This window comes from Neomonachus schauinslandi, chromosome 9, assembly GCF_002201575.2.
Source record: "Neomonachus schauinslandi chromosome 9, ASM220157v2, whole genome shotgun sequence".
Taxonomy (NCBI): domain Eukaryota; kingdom Metazoa; phylum Chordata; class Mammalia; order Carnivora; family Phocidae; genus Neomonachus; species Neomonachus schauinslandi.
In genome coordinates this window covers 50,400,165-50,428,011 of record NC_058411.1, presented here as the reverse complement: position 1 = coordinate 50,428,011, position 27,847 = coordinate 50,400,165, and the positions used below count along the sequence as shown (strand labels likewise).

Genomic DNA, 27,847 nt, shown 5'->3' with positions numbered 1-27,847 from the left:
ATGGATTGAACTTCATAATTTTGGAGTCAAGGAAGAAAATGATTTTTTCTGGGTCCAGTAACTTAGGAAGCAATTACATAACTTCTGACTGCATGGAAGCTTCCTCTGATCAAAGCACTGTCAGATCTTACATGTGTGGGTTTTACTTACGGCTTCCTGTTACATAAAAGGATCTATCATTCACCTATAGTCATTCTACAGAACTTAGTTTTAATCAGCAGAATTTCATGAGTTGCTATTCTTCCTTAACTGGAAAAGGGCAAAGAAGCAAATCAGTGAATTGGACTTAATTATATTTTTCTTTTGCCTTCCAGCTCATTAACTATTCTTATTAGTTGTGTACCACCTCCCTACGTTATCAAGAACTTTTATTTCACTGATGTGAATACTTGTACAGACATTTGTTAATCATCACAATTTTATAGTAACCAGTCAGGTACTCAGCAGCAAAGCTAAAATTTCTATCTTTTTTTTTTTTTTTAAGATTTTTTTTTTTGAATTTATTTGAGAGAGAATGAGAGACAGAGAGCATGAGAGGGAGGAGGGTCAGAGGGAGAAGCAGACTCCCCGCCGAGCAGGGAGCCTGATGCGGGACTCGATCCCGCGACTCCAGGATCATGACCTGAGCCGAAGGCAGTTGCTTAACTGACTGAGCCACCCAGGCGCCTGCAAAGCTAAAATTTCAAACTGATTTTCTCACTTGGTCACCTCTGTGCACCTATGCTTATGTTGTTGCCTCTGCTTTAATTCCCTAAGTGTAGTTCAATTTTCTGCTATACAAAATGCTCCTGTGTTCTAATAAGTGAGGAAAAAAATAATCAGATCTGTATTGAGTCTTCTGCTCTATTTGCCCACCAGATGTCTCACCTTGGGAATTCCGCCCAGTCTCACAGTTTATATTTTTGAGCATGATGCAGACGCTTCTGCGTTTCCTATAAACCTATAAGTTTGTCAGGTCATGCAGAGGAGAACATGCAAGCTAACAAGTACCTAAAGACTTTGCCACAGAACAACACTGGAGGAAGCAATGGAATATTTTTCGGCAAACCTTCTGAAAATTAAATATCTATAATAACAATTGTATTTGTTCAAATGAATAACAATCAGGTGAGAATAATTTAAGGGTTGATTTTAAGTGTTGCTGAAATTTTAGGCTTAAATTCACATGCATTTTTCGGCGTGGAAGATTTTCATTTAACAAAATTGAATTGTAACAATGAGAATTTCAGAAGATTTATTTTTAACTGATAAGTTACTATAAATTAATTAATTAATTCCATTAATATAACTTGCTTATATTAATATCAATTAATATTAATCCTATAGTAAAAGCAGAACATGAAGGATCACCTGATATCCCTGGGACTTTCTTCATCCTGTAGATTTTGCCAGCTGTCCCCTCCCTCCACTGTCTCTATCACAATGCTACTTCCATCAAGATTTAACTCAAATGTCATTATCCTCTGAAACTTTCCTGGGCCAATATTGAAGAAAACATTCACAATTACTACAGAGGTCTGATCGAATTTAAGTACAGCTTCCTTCCCACTATATACTGGGCCTAATTTCTATGTCATCTGATAACTTAGATAGTAAAGTCCTTATGAGCAAGGCCCATTTGTCCATCATCATATGACATGGAACCAGAAACAGAGCAATAATGCAGTAGAAGAATCTGCCAGAAACATGGATTTTGAATCAACAAAACAACAAATACTTACAATAAAATAATTTGAACGTTTACAGAGTTAGGACAAAAAAAAAAGCTAACGTTGAATTAATGTGGAAATAAGATATAATCTATCATCACATATCATAGTTTGTATTATTCAACCAAATGTATGAGACAAACTCCAAAATACATGTAGCCTTTCTCTTCAGTTTTTCTAAAATCAAATCATTATGTTTTAAAAATATTAATAATTCTGTAAACTAGGATTTACCTGGATTTACTCAGGATTACCTTCCTGACATATTTTATATTTTAGTTTTAAAAGTCCTCCAAAGTATATCTAGAGATGTGGCTGTCATTTAAAAAAAAAAAAAGGTTTTCTAACTGTATTTGGCAGAAGTGCCTTATGGGGCCTCACTCTCATCTTAATAAATTTCTTATATGTCTCTTAAACATGGGAGCAACTAGGATTTAATGTAAGATTTTGTATGACAAACAAAAGGTTTAGGGTATTTTTTTTAAGTTTAGGATGTCACCCTAAATAGCGTACATTTAACATACAGAAAATGTCTAACACATAACAAAATTACTGACCACTTGGTCAATCCCCAATTCCCTAAAATAGTAATGATAGAACTAGCAAAATCCAGAATCTAAGAGGTCCCCACATATTTACTTATATCTTAACAGTAGTTTCTTTCTCTTCGACTTTACTCGTCCAATCTGTGGGAATCTCCTCTGAATCTTCCTGTGTGGTTCACAGAATTAATGGAGTCCAAGATTTTCCTCCATGTTATAGTCTGCTCATTCTCACTGTTCAAACTCTACCCCCAGGAATATCTCCTGTATTTCATATTAAAGCACTGCTTTAAGTGTAGTCTTCTACTATGTGAGGATGAAAATAATTTTTTCGATACCAGTTGAATCACACAATCTCAGATCTATAAATCTTTATATTATAATCTGGTATTCCATTCTACTGTAATCAAAACAGAACATCAAAGCTAGATTTGGCATAAAGATAAAATATGTGATTGCCTTCAGTGACTCATCCTTTGGGTTAAACATCTTCTCCAGGCCTTTCTATCAGAATACAATCCCCTGCTCAGGCCACCAGCCCCATGACCATGCCACCTATGCAGACTCACTTGGAAGGGCCCTGCGCTTAAATTAATGCTTTGATGTTGCCATCGTGAAATTCTTAGCAAGTTCTGAACAAGAGGTCTGCTTCATATTTTCACTGGACACCACAAATGATGGAACCATTCCTGCCCGTAAGAGTGATAACATCTTTAAATCACAGTATAAATTGGTATGCTGAACAACTTTTCTTAAAGTCAGTAGGGAATTACAAGAGGGGGAAGAGAGATGCCAAATGCCTATGTTTCAGAGGAAACAGGAGGAAAGAAAACCTAGAAAGGAAAGCTACGTGAATAAATTAGCTCATTTCTTTATTTAATCATTACCTTTGCATACCTTCAAAGTACCATGTATTGTTCCAATGCAGAAATTACAACAATGAACAATACTGACAAAGACCCAGGCTTCAGGGAGCTTCCACTCCAAGGAGGAGACAGACAGTTAATAACCAGGTTTGTCTAAGATGGGTGGGGGACAGCAAAGGGGAATGTTTTGAAAGAGGACTTCATATTATCTCTTTTATCTCTAGTGTTGCTACTTTTGGTAACCAGATAGAATAATAATCATTTAAGAAATTTTACTTACTACAAGTAAACTTTTATTACTAAGAGGCATTTCTCGAATATATTCTGCTTTTCTGATCATCTTTTGGCATTTTTCTTTTAGGATTTTTAGAAAGTTCACGAATCAATGCTAATTATCTTCTCTGCCATTTACAGTACAGAGTTTGAAGTGGGTAATGTAAGTCGTATATTAACTAATTTTGTAGATATTATATAATGCTCCTTTCTTCTGCCCATTCTATGCTTCCTCTTTCGTCTAAGTTTAATGTTGTATGAACTGTGCTATCATCAGACAAGCCTGTTTCTTTCTTTTTTTTTTTTTTTAAAGATTTTATTTATTTATTTGACAGAGAGACACAGTGAGAGAGGGAACACAAGCAGGGGGAGGGGGAGAGGAAGAAGCAGGCTTCCCGCAGAGCAGGGAGCCCGATGCGGGGCTCGATCCCAGGACCCTGAGATCATGACCTGAGCCGAAGGCAGATGCTTAACGACTGAGCCACCCAGGCACCCCCAGACAAGCCTGTTTTGAAAGCAGACTGAATTCTTTGGATCTGGGTTTGTGTCACTGGTTCTGAAAACAACAGCAGTGACAAGCAAACAAAAAAGCAATGCTCATAACTCTGGAAAATCGTCCCTCATACTAAGGACAGATAATCCTGGATCTTACAAAATTGTTGTCATTCTGACAGGAAATACCACTGTGGGATATCACCTAGCACACTAATGTAGGCAATCAATGGATATTTGTTGACTGAATGAAAAATTCAATGAATGATGACCAAGCACATCAAGAGCTTTCTATTAGATATCCTAAAATGAGTCCATCTCCTGGTGCTAGCACTGATTTGGAAATAAAGGTTAGATAACAGTTATTAGTCAAATAGTTATTATTATTATTAATTATTATTATTTTTCCTAGAAAGGGATATCTGCTCAAACACAAGTAACTCTCATCACTCTGACCTCCTTTTACATTAACGGTAGCTGATAAAAATGGACTCTCTCTTAGAAATAATACAGAATGTGAAAAGTAAGCACACTGGGTCAGCCTGAAGAATGGACCTATATCCCTTAAGGAGTAAAATCAATCCAGCATGCACTGCAACTTAGAATCATGAGAAGATACAAAATCACACGTCAATCTGTTACTGGATGAAAGTCAAAATGCTACCTGACTGGAAAGGAAAAGCCGTTTAAATGTTCTCAAAACAGTATGTCTGCCGGCTACACGTGTGCTGTATGTTTTCAACACATTATTATTCACCCGCGAATTATATAGAAATCCTAAATTGAAATTCGGTCTGGTAACAAGCTGGCAAAACAAAGTGTTGTCTGGATGCACACTGATTGTAGTTCACAGAATCACAGGGCTTTAAAACATCCTAAGAGGTAAGCTAGCATGTCCTCCCATGCCATAATCCTATAATCTACCTCATCTATACATTTAATTGAGAGAAAGTGGGTAACATTTTTCATTTCTAACTTTAAAAGAAGGAATTTCACTCCAATATATATTTTTTTTATTTAATCATTCTCATTGTGAAGAGATTCTATCAAAACATTCTTCAGAAAGTTATATCTGATTACAAGTTTAACACCTTTATTGTTGGTTTTCATTGGTGGAAAATACACTTCTTATAAATCTGTATTTTCTTCTTAGCATTAAATATTTTGTTTGTTTAACATTTCCAAAATTTGTCTTAGCTCTTTAGGCATTTGTTGTTTAACTTTATTAATTAATATAATTTTAGAGTCTGTAGAGGTTTCCTAGTTAATTAAAAAAAACTGTTATTATTTAATCTGGAAGCCTATACCTATCATAGCCAATGTTATTACTTTTATTTTCAGTATTTCTATAAAATCTCATGTAAATCTAAATCAAAATAGAAATAACAAATAGAAATAACAAAAATAGAAATCTCATGTAGATCTAAATCAAAATAAAAATATCACTTTTAACGTGATATTTATTGGGCATTCAGAATGTTAGATTTTGGTTTTAGGAAACTTAAAGAATAAGAATGGTCTTAGCATGGCTGAAGACTTTTGTTTGCTAAACATAAAGAAATTATTCTCAGTGTGAACATCTTTTGTATCACAAATATGCTTCTTACCTGTGCTGCTGGATATATTAACATCAATACTGATATCAGATATTCCTCCTCCCTTCAGAGATGCTACACATGTGTATGTCCCAAAATCCGTGAATTTTAAATCAATGATGTCCAAGTTTGTCGTTCCCGGGGAGACATCCGGATCAGTCTGTGTAATAACCATCCGCTCAGAACTTCTTAATGGGCGACCATTTTTAAACCAACTAAATGTTAACTCCTCAGAAGGAACAGCTTCTACTTGGCAAGATATTTTCACCTCACGCCCAATCTGGATGTTGTCATCTTTGTGATAAGGATCTGGTGTGATCCAGAATCGTCCTTTTTTTAATGCTAAAACATAAAAGTTCCATAAGTAGTTAGTGTTACTTCCACAATGTTAAAGATTCATTCACTTAGGTAATCATCTCTGAGCTGAAACAAAGTAAAACAAAATGAAATAAAATGTATATATGTTTCTTTGTTATTCCCAGGTAGGGTGCATGTCAATAAACCTCATTCAAATAATCTGGAAATATCTGAAGACCTAAGTCATTTAGAGACTCTAAGCAGTGATTTTTATAAATTGGGTAATATCTTCCAGTGACATAAAAGATGCTTTAAGTCTATATGTGATACTTAAACATTGTTGCCATTGAATTTTGAACAAATGATGCAACTTGTTTATATATAACATCATTAACTATTAGAGTTAAAAGTAATAATATGGATCATTAAGCCCAATTCGATATCTATGCCATCCCTTAATGAGGGCACAATTTCCCAGACAACTCAAATATTGCACAAATGTCAGATTAAAGAAAATTCTTCTACGATTTTATCTACGTGCTGACCAAAACTAGTTTGGTAAGAATTGAGTCAGTTCACATTCATAATGCATTTTCATAGATTGAAATAATCTGAATTGAAAAAGAAAACTGTTTTCAAAACATTTGCTGTGACTGTTCTATTCCACCATACATAGATGTTTCCAGTTGAAACTGTTTGCTGGCTCTCTCGTGCAGATGGCCAGAGGAACCTCTCGGCAGATGGTTTGGAAAACATGCTGTGTCTGTATCCTAACAGCAGTGCTTTCTGGGTGCAAGGTCAGTTCTGTTCTCACAGCCTGGGTCAGCAGTGATGACTACCAGAGGCTTCTGGAGGAGCATCTACTGGTCTCCTAAGGGTGCCAGTTCTGAACTTTGAAAGATACTGTGGGATTCAATAAACAATAGGGTTTGTTCCTTTTCCTGGCAGTGATTCTTAGACACACATTCTTCTCTTTACTAACATCCTATCCATTTCCCTTTCCCTTTATATCACTTTATATCCCTATATGACAATATGTAGCATATGTGTGGCAACATAATTATTAGAATAAAATATTGACCATTCACTTTTACCATCAAACCATATATAAATGACACTGGCAAAAATGACGTGAATTTAGAAGACCCCCAGATAGTGGAGGCCTTCTAACTGCATTCTGGGTAATCTTTGCTGAGTTTAACCCGATTTTCCTTAGTTCATTCCATTAAGGCCAGGAAATAACATGGAAATCTATAGAACTATGTAAGAATGCACTAGAGCTTAATACAGTTTTAATCTTAAAAATTTTTCTTTTAATTTTTTTTACTCGTCAGCCCCAAATATTTTCATCTGCTTTTTTGCTTGCATTTTAGTGAGGAGAGATAAATGAATATCAAAAATGATGTTTATATCTTTCTTTTTATTCAAGAAAAATGTATAGGGCTCCTGTCATAGTCAGGAGGTATGATAAGGTCATAGGAGGTCAGGAGGTCAGATAAGGTATCTAGTACCTTATCTAGGTACTAGATAAGGCCCTTATTACACACGATGAACAAAGTAGACATAACCCTTACCCTCATATATTGGTACAGCTAATTGTGTACTCATCGATTACAGTCCAATTTATCCATCCAACCTTTATGATACTCATGTCCAGAAAAACCACACTCTACATAGTATATATTAGAAGTTTGAAGAAATTTGATTGTCAGAGAATCCTTTAAAATATTGTTTAGAAGGGGTGCCTGGCTGGCTCAGTTGGTGGAGCATGAGACTCTTGATCTCAGAGTTGTGAGTTCTAGCCCCACATTGCATGTAGAGATTACTTAAAAATCTTAAAAAATATATTGTTTAGAAAAGGTGCAAAGCTTAAATCTTAATGAAAACACCAAAAAACAAATATTTAAATCACATTCTCCTATTGTTATTCATTACACTTTTCCACAATAAAATGCAACTTATGAACCTTATTTATTCCTAACCCTATCTTTATCAGTACATGACTGTAAATGAAATTAGGAGAAATTATGTCATTCTATTATCCAGTGCCATACATTTATATTTTTATTGGCACTGAAATAAGACTTTGTATCTAGGAAGATAAATGTGCTGAAAATGCCTATATTTGGCTATTATATTTGGTATATAATATTGTGCACATATAATTCAAATGATTAAATTTCTGTAGCACATTGCGCACATGTAATTCAAATGTAATTCAAATGCAATTTTTTAAGATTTTATTTATTTACTTGAGAGAGAGAGAGAGCATGTGAGAGAGTGAGGACAAGCTGGGGGAGAGGCAGAGGGAGAGGGAGAATCAGACTCCCCGCTGAGCAGGGAGCCCGATGCGGGGCTCCATCCCAGGACCCTGAGATCATGACCTGAGCCAAAGGCAGATGCTTAACTGACTGAGCCACCCAGGCACCCCTGCAATTAAAATTCTATAACACAAAGTAAACCACATCATGTAATATTTTTTCTTTTTTTTTTTAACAGTCCTAAAAAAATAGTATGTCAAGGAGCATTTACTTTTGTTAGCACCATAATATTCAAAAGAGTTTCCTCTTATTTGGTAAGAATTTTCCTTTTTCTATTTCTATAGAAAAATGATATGCCTAAATAAAAATTTTAAACAGACAATTCTTAATTTTCAAAATTTAAATGTATATATTAATTTATTAATAGCTTTATATGGAGATACAGTTAGAATAAATTTCATTCCAAAATTACGTTGGTGGCCATATACAAACAAAAATTCTGATGTTTTAGTGACTACCATTTATTAACTAGGCAGTTACTATTCTCTAGCTCTGTTCCCTGCGTAGTGACATATTAAACTGATACTGCTATTGAGAGAACTGAAAACTCATTAGATTAGATAGACTTAACAAAAACAATCCAAAACCACGGATTTAAAAAACCAACAACATAAAATCACAATATATATTATGTGTTACAAACTGCTTTATTCATGGAAAATAACTTTTAAAATCCAAAGTAAAAAAAAAATTAAAGATTATAAATCTAATGATTAATAAATAAAATTCAATATGAGATACAACTATATTTTTTTATAAAAAGCAATATCATCAAGTGGGCTTTTAAAATGAACTCATTGCTACGAATATGTGTTTTTCTCAGTATCAGACCACTCTATAACTTGGCCAGTGTCAATAGCATTAGTCTTCCAAATGACAGATTCTAAAAAGGCAAAGAGGGACAAGTCAGTCTGGCAAGTGAGCTAAAGTTAAGGAACATCAGAGTAAGTAGCATGGCTCATTTGGCTGGAGAGCCATCTCACTGAGTTTGTTTTATGTTACCCTATAACAGAACACCTACTTTCACACACAGAACAGAAAAGTTCTAAGGAAAAAGAAATCCTGCGTGTGTGTGCGCGCGCGCATGCGCGTGCGTGCACGTCACCATCTCTAGTAAGTGCAATTAAATTTATTTGATTTTCTAACTTCGGCTTTTCAGAAAACTAAAAGCATGGCTCTGTAAACTAAGCACAGGTACATTAAGATCATGAAACCTAAGTCTAGTTTTTCATTTCTATGTGGTCTAATATAGGCAATTTAATTTTTATGGGTCAAGTGCATCATTTATAAAAATAGGAGGTGATAGTATTAGGCTCCCTCTGAGACCCACTGTGAGAAACAGCTTATTAGCAATAGTGTAGAGCTTTGAAAATATAAAGTGTTTAATATAGTTAATCAACTGGGAAGCAGGTTTCTTCGTTTATAATTAAACACTCTCTTTTTCAGCGAATAATTTACAATAGTTCATGCAATGTTGATTTAAAGTCATTTGCTGCTAACCAGTTAAGATTTCAAATGCTTAAAATCAATCTGCGATTAGTACCAGAGTATAACAAGAATCCAATAGACATAACAAGACTCTATAGAACTAAAGAAATTCTACGTAAAAAGAAAGGAGAAATCCCTTTCCCCAAATGCAATTTCTTGGTCTGACTATTGAAAATCCCCTAACACCAGCCTGAGAGAACATTAGATTTAGCTTAATGTATCATAAATTGTGATGGATGAACCTCAAAAGGTACTTGTTTAGTCTGGCAGTTCATGTAAAGAATTGGCATCAAGCTGAGCCTCTGTTTTGGATAATCAGTTTAGAAACACTGCCATATAACCCATAGCCCCATTTTTTTAATATTGTGAGAACTGAATACAAACTTGGCCCACATTCACTTTTGACAAGTTACTCGTGAGGATATTCTAGCTGCACTTAAAGGTGCTCTGCGAACAGAATGAAACCAGTGTATTAAAGCAAGGCCCCTGCAAAGATCTGGGTGGGGCTTGCTGCTGACCTTTCCCTAGAGGTAAAAGTGTGGTTTTGCCCATGAATGTCTACAGTTCTGAAGAAGACTTCCATTATTTAAAATTAGATTACTTCTTGAGTTTATCTTTGAAAGAGAGACTACTGGCTTTGGAGAAGTCTGTGCCTGTGGCCTCCAGGAATATAAGCTCAATACAGATGAAGGCAAAGAGGAGGCTATGAGACTGTATCCTGCCTGTAACTACAGACTTAAAATTATTAAATGCACTGATGCTTGTCAAATGTTCTACAAGTATACAGCACACAGTAGTTCCAATAAAATATAATTTGTAGATAGAACAAAAAGTGATATTAAATTAAATGACATTAAACATGTTTTATATTTTTAACGAGGAAGCATCTCTTTGCAGATATGAAATATCAGATGTCAGCTTTTTAACCTCTGCTAAGAATCTCTTTTAGGAGAATGATGAGACACAGAGTGACCACTGTCCACTCTTCTAAGTAGTTAAATTAGTTAAAAATCTCCAAGTATACCAATTCTTATAATATCAGTAGGATTCTGGACAACATGAAAACTGGATCTAGAAATCATTAATCATGTCATCAGACAAATAAAAAAATTGATTTTCTACTTATTTTCTGTTTAAGACAATAAAATATTTAAGTGGAAAATGAGTGTTTGCCAGTCCCACATGATGTCAATTGAATAAACAGTTGGAAATAAATTACATCGTCAAAGCAACTTAAGAAATAGCAAATGATAGTATATATAATGTCTTATTATAATTAGATGTCTGTCTTTCTTTTCAAGGAGACTGTGAACACCTAGGGAGTGGGGTCATGCCTTATTCTTCTTTATTGTTCCAAATTTTGAAGCTGGTTCCTTGGTACAGTTGGTATTCAAGAGCTTTTGTCAAATTTAATTAAAGCTGACATTTCAAAGCATTAACTTTACAAATTCCAATCGTTTCTATTCAGTATGATATGTCCATGTTAACTCTTTGTTTGGTGGTCCTGTGTTCTGAGATGCCTCAGGGCAGGAGGAATAGGATAGAGGAAAGAGAAGAGATTTGATGTCCTCTAAGGTTCAGGGCTTTTGTTGTGGGAGCAGAATGATACTTGATGAATAAACAGTATTAATATAGGGATGTATGTAAGGAAGGGGATTCTGTATAGAAAAACTCAGGAGACCTCATTCTATCATGGCCACTGACTAGCTAGTTATGTATCCTAGTCATATAATGTGTTGGGGACGTCAGCTATTGAATGTAATATCTGTTACTCATCCCTCTTTTGTAAGGAGCCTGAATTTCATGCAAAAGGGCTTATTTACATGCTTTAGAGTTCAGTTGATAATCATTTCTAAGGAAAGATGAAAGAATGAAGAAAATTGACATTTAAGCGCAGTTATATTATCTGAAATAGTATTGGCCAAAACATTTCAGAAAATGGTCAAGAGGGATCATGTTAAAAGAAAGCACAACAGATAAAGTTTGGGGGCTGACTGTATGAATAAAAGTTTGCTTTCCTGCAGAACTTCTCAGAGCTTTGAACATGTTAACATGCATACTGCAATACTCCTAGACAGGGTCTTAGTATATATTTTTAAAAACCTTTATTTATGGAACATCTTTCAGGACTAGTATCTCACAGAATAAAGTAAGAGAATCTATAAATTGATGAGAATCACCGAAAAGACTCTAAAATCAGATTCCATTCTTAATGTTTCAGGAATTTCCATTATGAGCATCACAAAATAATTGACAAGATGTGGTTCTTCTGTGAAAATAAAATTTATGACTGGAAAACTAAAGGAAAGGGAAATATCTTTAAGCTCAGATGTATCTAATGGCACACTGAAGTTATAAAACATATTTCAGAGCCATGTCATAAACCTATCTGCACCAACAGCAGTGTGTCATCTCTTTCCTTTTCCAGCCAACCAGCATTTTAAAAAATTTAATATATCAGTTTGTTCCTATCTTGGAAATGCACATTTTGGAATATGCAAATAACATTAAAAAGGAATTAAGTGTACTAGCTTCTATACAATTTGCAATTATTGATATAAATTAGTAAGGCTTAATCTAGCTCAGTTGCTTGAGGAAATAACAATATTTACTTATTTACACCTTATGTTGTTATAAAAAAGTACTTAAAATGTTATTATAAGAAGCAGTAAAGCTTCTAGAGGATGGATAGGAGTGGGGAGGCCTTTGTTTTTGGTATATATTATTAGGAAAATTCGTATACTCACTTCCCTTTATCTAACAACTCCAATTGCCAATCTGTAGTCTGAATGAAAGTTCATTAATAATGCAAGAACAACAACAACAACAAAATCATTACACCCATTTCCTGAAAGTACTTTAAAATAGCACCCCTGATCATCTGAATACAGAATTAGATGCAGGAAGTTGGGGTTCTATTTAATTATGAAGTAGCAAGGCTCTATTTATTTTATGAATTTACTCAAAGCTAATTACTATAGTTAATCATTCAAATTCTTTAAGCAAAGTATGGTTGAATTTTAATAGTCTTTTAAATGTCCTTGCTCAATAAAATAACTGCAGGTAAGTATTTTGGGTAGGAATTAAAAGTAAGAAAGGATCTTTTAGATAGGCACAAATTTTGCTTTTTGGTATAAATCCTACTTTGAGAAAAGGGAAAAGAAGTGGACTCAAATAATATCATTATCATTATGATTTTGCCATTATTATCATTTCAGACCTAAATCATCAATTACCAATTATCAATCAATTACTATACAATGTCCTAAATAAACACAAACATTTTCATACAATAGCTACAACACAAATGGTATTTGACAGCTTGTCTTTGCACCAGTTATCTGAATAACAGAATATTAAGTAGCACAACTTACCTCCCTATGATGTCACAAATTAGCAGGTAGTTCGAGTTCACCTTTCCTATCAAATTTAATAATACCCTTTCACTATGAGAAATAAGAATGTATCCAGGGTGAATTATATTTTTTGTTAGTTTTTAAAGACCCAGGACTACAAACAGTTATCAAATGAAGTGCAGCTTTGAAAGGCCTGTGCTAAATATAGTTCTTTTGAAGTCGTTTTGAAAATAGTACATCCTTAATATTTATGGAATCGATCACCTAGCAGTAAAAACTGGATGAAAACAATGAGACTAACTGAAACTAAAAATCTTTCTTTACCTTTCTTGTTTTCCTTATTTTGTGTCTCAAAGCTGGGGCCTTTTCCCTTTCTAAACTCTTTCTGCCCATCTGCCAACCTCTCTCACTAAACCCCGGTGCCCAGCATTCTTTTGGTTATCCACTTGCTTTTGAAATTTCAATATTTTCTGTTCCATATGCTATTTACTCTTAGAGTAGAAAATTATTTAGGTCCCATCTAAACTTAGAAAAATTTTCTTAACCCTAATAGTCCTTCAAACTCTTTGTGGCATATTTCTTTAAAAAAAAAAAAGTGAAACACCAGTTACTCTCACTGTTTCATCTTGCACTCATTCACCTGGCCAGTTCACACATGGGTTTTACTGGTGCTTTTACAGCACTGAAGACTCAAAGGTTAGCAATAACCTCTTAACCAATTAACATAATGATTTTTTCCAGTTCTTTTCCATTTTTATGTATCACTTACATCTTGTACTTCCTATCACTTTACGTTATTGACTCTTTCTTCCTTCTTGAAAATCTCTTTTTTACTGGTTTCTGTGACTGGCAAAATAGGAGATGATATTTATGAAAATAAATCAGCTGGCTTTGCTCACCTGCATCACAATTGTCATGGCATAATATCTAGTTCTTTTTAGTTCATTTGGATTTTATTATTCATTTATAGATGTAAAGCCAGTTTTTGTTGAGAAGGAAAGAATTTTTGTAACTTAGTTTGCCATAATTGGAGGCCACGGATGTTTTCCTTAATCTTCTACCTTCCATTCTGCTGCCCATGTTCGGTGACATGAGATCACTGTTTGTTTTGTTCGTTTTGTTTCTTGATACACAAAATATTATGACCAGATCCATGCACATTTCAATTTAAATTAAAACAATGGTTACATCATTTACATATATTCCTTCATTTTAACATTAAAGAGCAAGAAAAATAACCTGGGTATGTTAAATGACCAATAAAAATATATTTGTATTCCCTAGAAATTTATATAAATTATCTATTTAAAAAAGATTTTATTTATTTATTTAAGAGAGAGACAGCATGAGAGAGAGCACGAACAGGGGGGGAGAAGCAGAGGGAGGGGGAGAAGCAAGCGCCCCACCGAGCAGGGAGCTGGACTCGGGGCTCGATTCCAGCACTTGGGATCATGACCCAAGCCGAAGGCAGATGCCCAATCGACTGAGTTACCCAGGAGCCCATAAATTATCTTAACTATCTTCTCTTGTCCTGTGAGAATTTGAAGAGTCAATACCATTGATGAGACCAACTAAATATTCCCCTCAGCATGACCAAATATTAGACAGGTTTCCTCCTAACTCTAGACCCCTGACCTCCCTTTTCTTACAGCTAAATTTACTTTTAGAAAACATGCAACTGTAAATTCTTTCTCTGCCCCTTTGAGATGTAAATCTCCTACAAGCCAGAATATCTTAAGAAATGTCCTTCTCAAGCATATGGGAGCCATCCCTTTAAAAAGTAATCCTTAAAGAAGACAGTGCATCTATCTCCTAGTACTCTATAGGAGGGTAGGAGCCTAACTTTGAAAAGTGAAAGGACCATTCTGACGCACAGATGACTTAATCCCATTGACTGTCCTCCCTAATACCTTCTAGTACTTTTCCATTAGCTCACTCCAGCATTTAAAAATCCTCCCACCTTTTGTTTCAGTGGAGTTGAGTTTAATCTATCTCCTCTATTCCAGTAGTCTTCACCCCTGTTTCAATAGTCTTGAATACAGTCCTCCTTGTTGTTTTATAACATGTCTGGTGCAATATTTCTTTCACACCAATAGATGTAGTTGCAAGCATTATTGAAACAGATGAAAGTAGGATCATTCTAGAAAATTCACTGTGGCAAAGTTTCAAACACCAAGGAAATAATGCTTGTGGTTACAACACACACACACACACACACACACACAGTATGTTGTTAAAAGATGAAATGTCACATGAGTACAAGTGCATTTGAAGGTCACAGAGGTTAATTTAATCCCTTTATGAAGGCATGCTTCCTCCAAAGTGGTAAACCCCGTTTAATCTATAATACCCTGGAGGTGTAGAGTTTCTGATACTAGACTCCAGGACAAGTATCTGGATTTGTGGGTTAACTAATAGATGACAGGACTGCTAAAATGGGGTAGAAGAGATGGGCTCTAAAACTAAGTAACTTTAATATATATGTTATAAAGAGAAATGCATAATAGTCACTTTCAAAATGTACCTCCTACTGGGTTTAGAAGTTTTTAAAGCAAATTTTAGAAATACATATTACAGTTTATTCTCTTTTTAATGAGAAAATTGTGGCATATAAGCAAGTGGCACACTGTCATTTTGATGGTGGCAGAGAAATGTTTTTACAGCCCATACAGTTGGTAGTTGGGCCATAAATTGGCTCTGATCTTTATAGGAACAAAAGCAAGGAAGGAAATACTAATTTCATATTTCATAGTTTCTGTGAGTTAAACATACTCCAACTTCTTAACCAAACAAAAAATGAAAAAAGAAAAGATTCCTGGTTCAAGATCTGAATGGAATCGATCTTCTGAACTTGTATAAACAAGACACACAATAAGCAACATTTTAAACCATACCTGTGGTGAACAGGACAATGTAATTCATAGGACTAGTTGTCAATCTGTCCCTCAAGGTGACTTAATTACAGCAATTTTACATATAGGAACCTAAAGAGTATGGTCCAGATGCTCAGATTAAAGTCAAAGATAAATCCAAAGATTTGTCTTGGTCACTATTCAGCAGGAGTGAATTTAAACTTATATTCTATGAGAATGACCAGGGAAGTTGTCACTGATGGTTGTGGTTAGGGTGGTGTTATATGTTCAGGGTTATATGAAAATACATACTTTATGCGTTAAGTGACATAGAAATAAGATTCACATTATCTTAGAAAGGAGAAAAGCTAAATGAGGAGCCAGGCTCTGTGAAGATGGATAGAGGAATACCTGTGGACAAGGACAAGATAGCGAGGGCTACATTCACTGGCATCCAGTGAGAATACTTTAAAGAAGTGAAACATGCTCACCATTTAAGAAAAAAAAAAATGGTTTCACAATATATCCCCATGTTAGATTAACTGTTACATTGCTTACTGAGTTGTTGGATATAAACCAGTTCAGTGTTAGAACATATTTACTAGAAACATTGACTTTTGTGTAGAAAGAGATGATCTGAGCTCACTCTCAAAGGAAATGATGAGATGATAAGGCCAGTAATCCATGAAAGTTATTACTATATTGAGAATTGAAGCTATGACATCTGTAGTTCAGAACAGTAGTTTTCCAAGTGTGGACCCCAGACCAGCAACAATAGCGTAACCTGAGAACCTGTTGGAAATGCAAGTTCTTGGGCACTACCTCACACTGACGCTACACCCCCCGGGATAGGGCCCACTTCACACTAAGTCTACAATTATTGGGGTAGAACACAGCCACCTGCATTTTAACAAGTCCTTTGTGTGATTCTGATGTACGTTCAAGTTTAAGTACTACTGTTTTAGAAAACAGTTATCTTTCCACCTTCCAGAAATGCAGAGCCAGAAGAGAGCAGGGCAGGTCATTAGCTCATCCAGAAGGACTGAGTTACTAAAGGACATGCTTAAAAGTGGCCACAGCAGATTTTTTTCTTTTCACTTTATGATACCCTCAAGAGAGTGTTTATCCTGATAATAAAACCAGAAATATTATTAAGGAAGAGCTCCTGTATTAATTTAAAAAATTATCTAAATTGACCTCACACAATTTTGCATGTAACTATTTTTTTTCAACATAGCTAAAGCTAAGGAAAGTTTCACAAAACCAGTGATTTACAGACGTCTTCACAAACTGATAAAGATATTAAGAGTGATCAATATTAAGTACCTTAAGTTCACCATTCTTTACCTAAGAAATTCTAACTCTCAAAGTATTATGAATCTAACCCTCATTATGAGAAAATCTGAAAGAATTAATATGTTCATAATTTGGGATTGAGAAATTCATAGCCCATCAACTTTCATCTGAGTGTCAATGACTTTTTGGAGAGTCAATGAAGGTAACAGTGGAGGGGCGCCTGGATCGTTCAGTTGGTTAAGAATCTGCCTTTGGCTCAGGTCATGATTCCAGGACCCTGGGATGGAGCCCCATGTCAGGCTCCCTGCTCAGTGGGGAGCCTGTTCTCCATCTCCTGCTCCCCGGGCTTGTGCGCACACTTTCTCTCCCTCTGTCAAATAAATAAATAAAATCTTAAAAAAATAATAAAGATAACAGTGAAGACTAAGTATTCTGGGGTCAGACTTCCTGTGGTCTAATATGACTTTATCCCTTATTAAATGTGATCTTGTGCAATTAACTCAGTCTCCCAAATCTGAAAAATGGAGATCATAAAATTGAACCATGAAGCTCTGGATACGTTGATGCCAACAACAGAATCAGCAAACAGTAGATGCTAGCTGCTTTCTATTCGATGTTTTCTGACTCACAATGTATCTATCGCAAGGCTTGCTGCCAAAGGTACAGAGATGAAGAGTCTAGTGGTGGAGAAAAGCATAGAGATAAATTTTATTTACAGTGCAATAAAGACAAGGATTTAGAGTACTAGCTATTACAGAAGGGAATATAAAACAAACACCACTAGTTACCATGGAGAAGGCAGGGAAAGCCTGAGAATTAGGGGAAAAAGAAGACAAGGTTTAAGATGCTGAAAAGTCATTTCAGAGAGTGGATTCCATCATGAGTATGTGAAACAGAGATTTTTACTGTACCAACAATTGTTTCTAATTCAGTTTTCACTAATTCTAGCAAATCGCCTCATGATTCCACAAAATGTACTTCTCCATGATTTCAACCATTCATTTCCACTCCCCTCCAGTCTCTCAGGCTGCAAGTCTGGTCCTCCTTCCAAAGTGAACATCTTAAATTGTGCTCCTGATCTCAGCTCCAGCTCTGCATGGAGTATCACACACCTTCCATTTTCTCCTCTGTTTTTCTCTTAAATTCTCTCTCACAACAAGGTCCTTCCCATGCATCTATGAACATGATCATAATCTCCTCATTAATTAAAACAAAGCAACAACAATTAAATAATACAGAGAGCCTTCCCTCAACTTTATATCCTGGAACTACTTTTTATTTACTTTCTTTCCCTTTCTCCTTGTCAAAACATTAACATATAAACCACTCACTCTTAACCTCTGTCAAATTAGTTTTTTAAAATTTTATTATGTTATGTTAATCACCATACATTACATCACTAGTTTTTGATGTAGTGTTCCACGATTCATTGTTTGCGTATAACACCCAGTGCTCCATGCAGTACGTGCCCTCCTTAATACCCATCACCGGGCTAACCCATCCCTCCAGCCCCCTCCCCTCTAGAACCCTCAGTTTGTCTCTCAGAGTCCATAGTCTCACATGGTACGTCTCCCCCTCTGATTTCCCCCCCTTCGTTTCTCCCTTCCTACTATCTTCTTCTTCTTTTTTTTTTTTAACATATAATGTATAACTTGTTTCAGAGGTACAGGTCTGTGCTTCGTCAGTCTTACACAGTTCACAGCTCTCACCATAGCACATAACGTCCCCAATGTCTATCACCCAGCCACCCCATCCCTCCCAACCCAATCATCTCTGGATGATTCTTCTCATATTAAACTAAACTGAATTATTATGACCCTTTGAAAATCATCAAAAATAGAAAAATCATTATCAAATATCAATATAAAATACAATAAATAATTAGCTAATAAAACTAGGTGAAGAAACCAGCTTTTACTCAATAAAGTATTTGTTTAGCAAATAGATTAATCCTCCTTACACAAGTGAGTGTCAATTAGTAATGGTGCCTAATAACATGTCATTTGTGAGCTACTCCTCAAAATCTGATAGAAACTTGTTGCGGACTTTTGTTCTTAACTGAATTATAACAAATGATCTGTCATTCTGAAAAGCAATAGGGGAAAGAAATAAAACTATTAATTCTCTGTATTGGTAATTCTCCAGATATTTTGGAAAAATTAAACAAAAATCTAAAAATGTGGGACGATCTGAAATATAACACATGCAACATTTTTACTGGTATCTGTAATACCATGTGGCCATGTAAAACTCTTGAAATTTCAGGGCAGATGAAGATGTATAAATGGGGCTGCTGGAAATAGAGTGACATGTTTTATCAAAGTAGGACATATTTCAATGTATGCACATACGTGTGTATGTGTACATATGTGTGTGTATACATATTATATATGTGCTACCCAATGAGCACTATTTTTAGAAACATCTTTAATTACTCTGATTCCCCCTTTTCCCCTCTTATTTTATCTGTAAATATAATCTAATAAGAGAAATACATATTTAAGAGCATACTATATGGACCAGGCACCTTTATTTGGGGGTCCACATGAAACAAATCAACGAGAATTTTATGAAGCTATTATTCCAAAGACTGTCTGAAAATTAATTCTCCTGAATCCATTCCTTAGACCTGAGTGATAGTGCAATACATTAGTCAAATATGTTTTGTTTCATTACATGGTAATGAATAGATTATTAATTCAAATTTAGCTAATCTGGAAAACATTTCCTTACCAGAACATCCTGTGCAATTCTATTTACTTTTTTAAAAAAAACAGATAAACATCTTTGCTTGCAGCAAAGTTAAAACTCACTCAGTTGGAAACTCAAGAGAAGACATTTTGGAATTATAAAAAGTTTTTTTTTTTTTTAATAACTTAAATCATTTCAGGGCCACAACTTTAAAAGATTAAACTATTTGAGTGTTTATTCTTAAATGTATTACATATGTCCCTGCTTTTTACATTTTTTTTGAGTAGAGTTGACATGCAATGTTACATCAGTTTCAGGTGTATGCCATAGTGATTCAGTATCTCTATACATTTAGCTATGATCACAAGTGTCATCATCTATCATCATACAATGCTATTACAATATTGGTGTGACTACATTTATGTCCCTGCTTTTTTAAGAAAAGTAATTGGAACATAGTTTTGCATTTTCTTGAAAATTTGAGAACCTATCACCACCAGTTTACTTTATTGAACTACATAGATAGGCACGAGGTATCTTCTGATCATGACAAGAAGACTTTTTTTCTTCATTAAATGGGTATATACAAGCATGTATTCTTAATTTGTGTCAGCTTCTTTTGGGTGTTGCTACTTTCTTTGTTGATAATTGTCAGCTCTTATTCTCACTATAGTCCTAGACTTAATGAAACAAAGTTTACTCCTTTCCCAATTTGCTACTCTACCTCTTTTATCAAAGATGTACTACATGGGCTTTATCATTTACAGTTGCATTCTTTCTTTTCATAGTTATAATTTTTTATTTTTAAAATTTATTTATTTGAGAGAGACAGAGAGAGAGAGAGAAAGAGAAGGAGAAGCAGGCTCCCCATTGAGCAGAGAGCCATCCATGGGGCTCAATTCCAAGACCCTGATATCATGACCTGAGCTGAAGGCAGATCCTTAACTGACTGAGCCACCCAGGTGCTCCAGTTTCGTTACTTTCTAACAAAAAAATCTTTTATCAAAAATGTACATGGGCTTTATCATATACAGTTGTGTTCTCTCTTTTAATAGTTACTTTCTTGTTATTTTTTTCATTTTTTCTGGTTGTTTCTCATTTTTTAGTCATTTTTGGGGGGGCTCTGTATGACTGCTATATATGTGTGATATCACTTTGTACTGTTTATGTAGTAGGACTTAACATAAGCCAGAAGCTGCTGCTCATTTATTTATATCCTGCCATATTCTAAGAAGGATGTAAGAACATTTGTTGTTAATATATTGCATCTTTCAGTAAAAACAACAATAACAACAACAACAACAACATGAACCAAAGAAGCCATGTCACAGTCAAGTTAGGAAAATAAGACAAAGCCAGAAGTGAAGCTGATAGGAAAAATAAATACAATAAACTTCTATATATTTATTTGATAGAGGCAAGCCAGAGATTATATACTAAACATTTTAGTAGCCAAAAACAATGAGGAAAATTGGCCAGTTGTAAAACTGATAGTATCTGTAGGGTAAAAACAAAACAGCTGTAACAAAGGAAGTATAACCATTCCTCAGAATGGTCATCACAAAAAGGGTACAGGTTAGAGTAATGAACAGTATCATTGAGCATTTTCTTGAAACAAACAGGGAACAATTTTGGAAGGCTATTTATTAAAAAATTGCTCAGTACAAACTTAAAACATCAGGCCAAGGGGAATTCAGGGAAGGGTTTTTTTTTTTTTTTTTTTTTAAACAGTCCTGGACTTTTATTTATTTATTTTAACTTCTTTTTTAACTTTTTTTTATTATGTTATGTTAATCACCATACATTACATCATTAGTTTTTGATGTAGTGTTCCATGATTCATTGTTTGCATATAACACCCAGTGCTCCATGCAGTACGTGCCCTCTTTAATACCCACCACCAGGCTAACCCATCCCCACACCCCCCCTCCCCTCCAGAAAACTCAGTTTGTTTCTCGGAGTCCATAGTCTCTCATTTTTTTGTCTATCAATTAAACAGATACTTACTGAGTATCATTTACATAATTTAGTTATTAGAGGGACCTGGTCCGTCATCATATACAGAAACATGATTTTAAAACAAAACTGAATATGCTACAGACTAACAGTAGTAAAAATAGCTTGATTTATATTGCACTTATGTTTAATTCAATGATTTTGGTTGAAGAGATGTCTGTTCTATTTATACAGCCACTAGTTTATTTGGGGACATGGGACCAGATTATTTTTCTTCCACAGAAACTTTAGAAGAGTTTTACTTCAATGAGAAAACCACTTGTGACTATCAATTTAAAAATATTTTTCTATAAAAGAAATCTTGAGGGAGATACAGCTTATTTTCATATTATTATTTATTTCCCCCAAGCCTTACTGAATACATATAATTGCAATTTGACTTGATTTTTTGAAAGAAATAGGATTGGAACACATTACTTAAAAGATAGAGAGATTGTTCAATTTGGAATTGTGATCCGCAAGCACATCTTGTCATTAAATTGTAAGAATTACAATAACCAATATTTTGGTTAAATTCAATTAATCTAGAAAAACAGGTAGAATTAACAAGCACTGCCATGTTATAATGAATAATCAAGGGTTAGTTTTGAGTGATACTGTGATTGTTATTAATGAGCATTAATTAAGAACATGGCTATTTAAAATGCTACAATCTCTGTTGCTTAGCAATGCTTTATGCGCCCACTCTTTTCCATGATCTTTTCCATGCTCCAAAATCCGTTATTATCCCCAAACTTCCACCTGAACCCATCTCCCAGTTTCAGCAAAAGCTATGGCCTCTTACTTTAATGAGAAAAAGAAATGGCATTAGGTATAAATGCCCGAGATGCATTCCAAACCTAGACAAAACTTATCTAGGGCTCCATCTCTTCTTACCCTTTCCCTTCTGTCTCAGGATGATCCCTTCTAGGTTCTGCCCTTACTGTGCCTGGGTCTCGGCCTGGATCTCTCTTGCTCCAGTACTCCCTCTGTCCATTTTTCTCTTCAGTTTTCAACATCCCCCTTGCCACTGATTACCTTAGTCAACCTTTCACAAATGCTCATCTCTGTCATCTTAAAAAGAATCTTTCACTCATTCCTACTTCTCTTATTCACAAAATGTGTGGGACACAGTTAGTTCTATAGTTCCTTCAAACAGTCCATCTTCACAACCTTTCTTTCTCAAATCCCAGGTACTCCCATAATCTGCTGACATCTGGCTTTTGCTCCACCTCCTATGTGTCACAGTACAGCAGTGGTGTCATTGTCCAGTTTCCATCCTTGTTGACCTTCTAGCATATTGCACTTAGGCTATTGACCATGCCATCATTTGTGAGGTCTGTTTGTTGTTATTATTGTTGTTGATGTTAATGTTGTTGTTTTGCTTTTGGAACAATATTTGTTTCTGGTTCACGTTTTACCTCAAAACTCAGTTCTTACAAATTGTCGTATCCCTCAAATGCTTGTATTTCCAAGGTTTGTTTCTGGGTTCTGTATACTATATTGCTTTTATCTATAGATAATGAAACAGAAGGACAGAACAATTTACTGAAAAGATGTCTGTAAGCATTAAAATCATAAAAGTAATAATTTCAAGTCAAGTAATATTTTAAATATTATTTTGCAAAAATACTTAGAAAAGAATATATTATTCAAGCACTAATGCAGTCTCTAAGCTTAATATCATTTGTGCACTTGGGTTTTTCCTGCAGGGTCAGGAAAATCAGATAGAGAATTTGGACACAAGTGCTTTTAGGAAAAAAAAACAAAATAAAACCCAAAACACTAGGGTCTGTTTAGCACGGGACTATCATTATGAGCTTATTTCTGGAAATGAGGTGTTCCTGAGATAAAATGGTTAAATTACACATAATGCTATACCATTATAACTAGTAACTATGACTGGTTCCTAAATTATCACTGGAAAAATACATATCTATTAACATATTATTTTCAGTGCACAGTGTCTGAAATTAAGACATATCCAATTAGGAAAGAAAGAACTGTGAATTTATTGCTCAATTTAAATTTTTCATTATTTGCTGATTGAGCCATTTGTCAATTATTGTTTCTGTGCTGTTGATCATTCTATTATAAAATTATGCTACTGTTAGCACCTTACCATGTAAATACATCAGATTGCAAATCTTAGTGTATTCTATTACATTTTTTGCTCCTTAAAAATAAAGAGGTGACAAAAGCTACCCTTAACAGTAGGAACTTAAAGAGCATCAACTTTATGATGGAAAAATCTAAGCTACTTGGTTATTCTCTATTTTACTTGCCCGTGATGTTTGAGTTTTCTGTGTTCTATCATCATTATTCATCAAATACTCAAATACAAAGTTAGTCTGTATTACTATAAATATGTTACTGTTAAAAGTATATTGAATCAGGTTTCTGTTTCTGACTACTGGGGTCACTGGCAGATGACCACCACTCCCATAGGGAAAAATTAGAAAAGCCGGTAAGATTTCTTAAAAGTCCTTTTTGAAAGCATCAGATATCAGCTCCAGTAACCTGAACATGAAGGGTCAAAATCTCAGAGAAGGGAAAAACAAAAGGTGAGCTAACATACTATAGCCACTTTTCTTTCAAGTCATTTATCTGCAGCAGGAGGCTGAAGATGCAAGCAAAAAGCTCCAGTGAATATCTTAGAGTACTCAGTTGGAAGTTCTGAAAATCCGTGCCCTAGGAGTGGGGCAAATAGGGGACAGAACATTACCAACCCAGCCTTGAATCAGCTCAGCATCTGATTGAATTGAGGCATTAAAACTAAAAAAAAAATTTAAAACAGGAAGAAATATTTCTGAAGAAACATAACATAATCTTAAGCCAATTTTTAATATAGAATAATTGGCAACCAATAAGAAAATACGGCTTGTCAAGAGATAGGACAAAGTTAAAATAAAAAAAAACAACAACATATCACAGGTGACTACTAGACAGCAAATCATCAGGGATACTGAAGAACTCCATCAACCAAGAAGATCAAACTGAAATTTATAGAACATTATATCAAATAGGAGAACTGGACATTTTTCTCAAATGCCCATGGAACATATCAAGGAAGACATATCCTACTTATAAAACAAATCTCAATATATTGAAAAGAACTGAAGTCATCCAGAGTGAGTTCACAAACCACACAGAATCAAACTAGAAATCAATAACAGAGAGATAATAGGAAAACCTCCAAACTCCTGGAAACCGAACAACATACTTCTAAATAACTCATGGGTCAAGGAGGAAGTACCGAGGGAAATGAAAAGCACATTGAACTGAATGAAAATAAAAATAAAACATTTCAAAATGTCTGGGACACAGTTAGAAAAGTGCTGAGAGGTAAATTTATTTCACTGAAAGCCATACAATAGAAAAGATGAAGTCTCAAGTAAATTATGTAAGCTCCCACCTCAGGAACGCAAAAAAAAAAAAAAAAAGAAGAAGAAGAAGAAGCAGCAGCAAAAATAATCCAACATGCTGAGTCATAAAATAAAAATGAAAGTAATTAAGAATATGAACTCTGATCATAATGAAATTAATCTAGAATCAATAATAAAAATATAATTTAAAAATCTCAGGTGTTCGGAATTTGAGCAATACAATTTTAAGTAACCACTGGATCAAAGAAAAAAAATCACACTGGAAATTAGAAAGTATTTCAATCTGAATGATAATAATAATATTACATGTCAAAACTCATGGGATACAGGTAATACTTTAAAGGAAGGTTTATAGCCTAAAACCCTATATCAGGAAAACAGAAAAGTTTAAATCAATAATCCAATCAATACTATAAGAAGTTGGAAACTAGCATTTTAAATCTAAAGATAAAGAAGGAAAGAAATAATCAAGGGCAGAAATTATTATAACAGAAAACGTCTGCACAACAGAGAAAACTAAAAAATAAAAAAGAAATTTAAAAAATTGAAAACTGGGGGGAGCCTGCATGGCTCAGTCGGTTAAGCATCTGCCTTTGGCTCAGGTCATGATACCAGTGTCTTGGGATCTAGCCCTGAGCAGGGAGTCTGCTTCTCCCTCTCCCTCTACCACTTCCCCAGCTTGTGTTCTCTCTCTCAAATAAATAAATAGAATCTTAAAAATAAAAATAAAAATAAAAAAATAGAAAATTGGTTTTTTAAAATAATTAATGACATTGAATGACCTTAAGCAAAACTTATAATAAGGAAAAACAAATAAAGAAGACACATATTACCAGTATCATGGTTTTATTACAGATTACAACAGTAGTATGTTGGAACTACCTCATACCTGCTCATGACGACAAACTGTGTGCATGTGTTGCCAAGTACGCAACTTGAAATTGGCCATGGTCTGATTGTACACAACATGGAAACTGGTAAGTATTATAAATCAAACCATTTATTCCCCCATAAAACTGGTTTACTAGCATGCCACTGAACCAAAAATAAATTAAAAAATCAAAAGATAATGACATTAATTAGAGCAATTTTATACCAAAAAACTTGACAATTTAAGAAACATACTCAGTTTCTGGATGTGAGGGCGATCTGGCTGCGACATCTGTCACCCCATTGATCGCCAGGGTTGATTCGGCCGATCTGGCTGGCTAGGCTGTTGTCCCCTTCCTCCCTCACCGCTCCATGTGCATCCCTCCCGAAGCTGCGCGCTCGGTCGAAGAGGACGACCTTCCCCGATAGAGGAGGACCGTTCTTCCGTCAAGGGTATACGAGTAGCTGCGCTCCCCTGCTAGAACCTCCAAACAAGCTCTCAAGAAACATACTCAGTTTCTTAGGGAAAAAAAAGCTTGAAAAACAGATACTTTAATAGGACTGTATTTATAGAAGAAAATTTGATCTGTAATTGAAAATCTCTGTACAAAGCAATCTATAAGCCCTGAGGGCTTCTCCCGAGAATTCTTTTCTAAATAATGAAGTAGAAAGTAACACCGATTTTACATAAACGTAACACAGCAAAAAAGAAAAAATATATTTGCTGACTTGGCTTTTTTTATTACCTTTTTTGGTACTGAAGTGTAATTTACACTTCTCATGTGCTTACTGTCCATTCATATATTAGTATCTGTTCAAATCTTCCCCTATTTTTAAATATTAGTTTGTTGTTCTATTATTGAATTGCAGGAGTTATTTATATAATCACGTTATAAGTTATTTGCATGCTTATGGGATGAGAGTAGTTTCTCCCAATTTCTGGCTTACTTTCCTAATGGTGTTTTTTTAATAAATAGAAGTTTTTAATATTTTATAAAACTCAATTTTTATGGTAAGTTTTGTTTATTATAGATTTATTAAGAATATGTCATCAGAGAATAATGACAGTTTCACTTTATTTATAATCCGCTGGGTTTTATTTCTTTTTCTTGTCTTATTTCACTAGTGGAAACTGCAGAAGGTGTAATGTTGAATAGATGTAATGAAAATGGACATCATTCTCTTGTTGCCAGTCTTTGGAAAAGAAGTATTCAGTATTTTACTATTAGGTATTATCTTAGCTATAGGTTTTTGTCGTTCTGTTTGATTAGATTGACTATCCCCTTCTATTTCTAAAATTGATGTTAAATTTGGCCAAAAGTTGTTCTGTATTAATTGAAATATTATTTTTCATTTTAATTTGTTAATGTAGTAATTGCATTAATTGCTATTTGATTGTTAAGCCAATATGCATTTCTTGGATACATTCCAAACCAATAGGTCCAGAAATAAAATTCTGTATTATCCTGTTTATATATTGGTGGAATTGATTTGCTAATACTTTGTTCAGATTTTTACGTCTATGATTATGAAGCCTACTAGCATTTAATTTTCATTTCTTGTAATATATTACTGCCTTCTTTTACTACCAGGGTTATGGTGACTTGTGATATGAGTTGGAAATTTTCTCCTTTTTGACTTTATTAATTTTGTTTGTATGTGTACAGGGTTGGCTTTATTTATTCCTAAATGTTTAAAAGATTTCACTAGTGAAGTCAATAGGCTATGTTTTCTCTTTTAGATATTTTAAATGATAAATATTTAGAATATGAATGAAGAATATGAATTTTTAAAAATGTCTTCTTATGTTAGTTTTGA

The 27,847-nt window shown here is 34.5% G+C and overlaps 1 protein-coding gene across 1 annotated transcript in view; it reads right to left on the bottom strand.

Moving 5' to 3' along the window:
• The window catches only part of MDGA2 (MAM domain containing glycosylphosphatidylinositol anchor 2), an 802,844-nt gene that overhangs the window by 215,355 nt on the left and 559,642 nt on the right, over positions 1–27,847 (bottom strand). Inside the window, exon 7 of the mRNA XM_021701373.2 lies at positions 5,490–5,819. Within this exon, the coding sequence (XP_021557048.2) occupies positions 5,490–5,819 (330 nt within the window). The remainder of the gene's footprint in view (positions 1–5,489; positions 5,820–27,847) is intronic.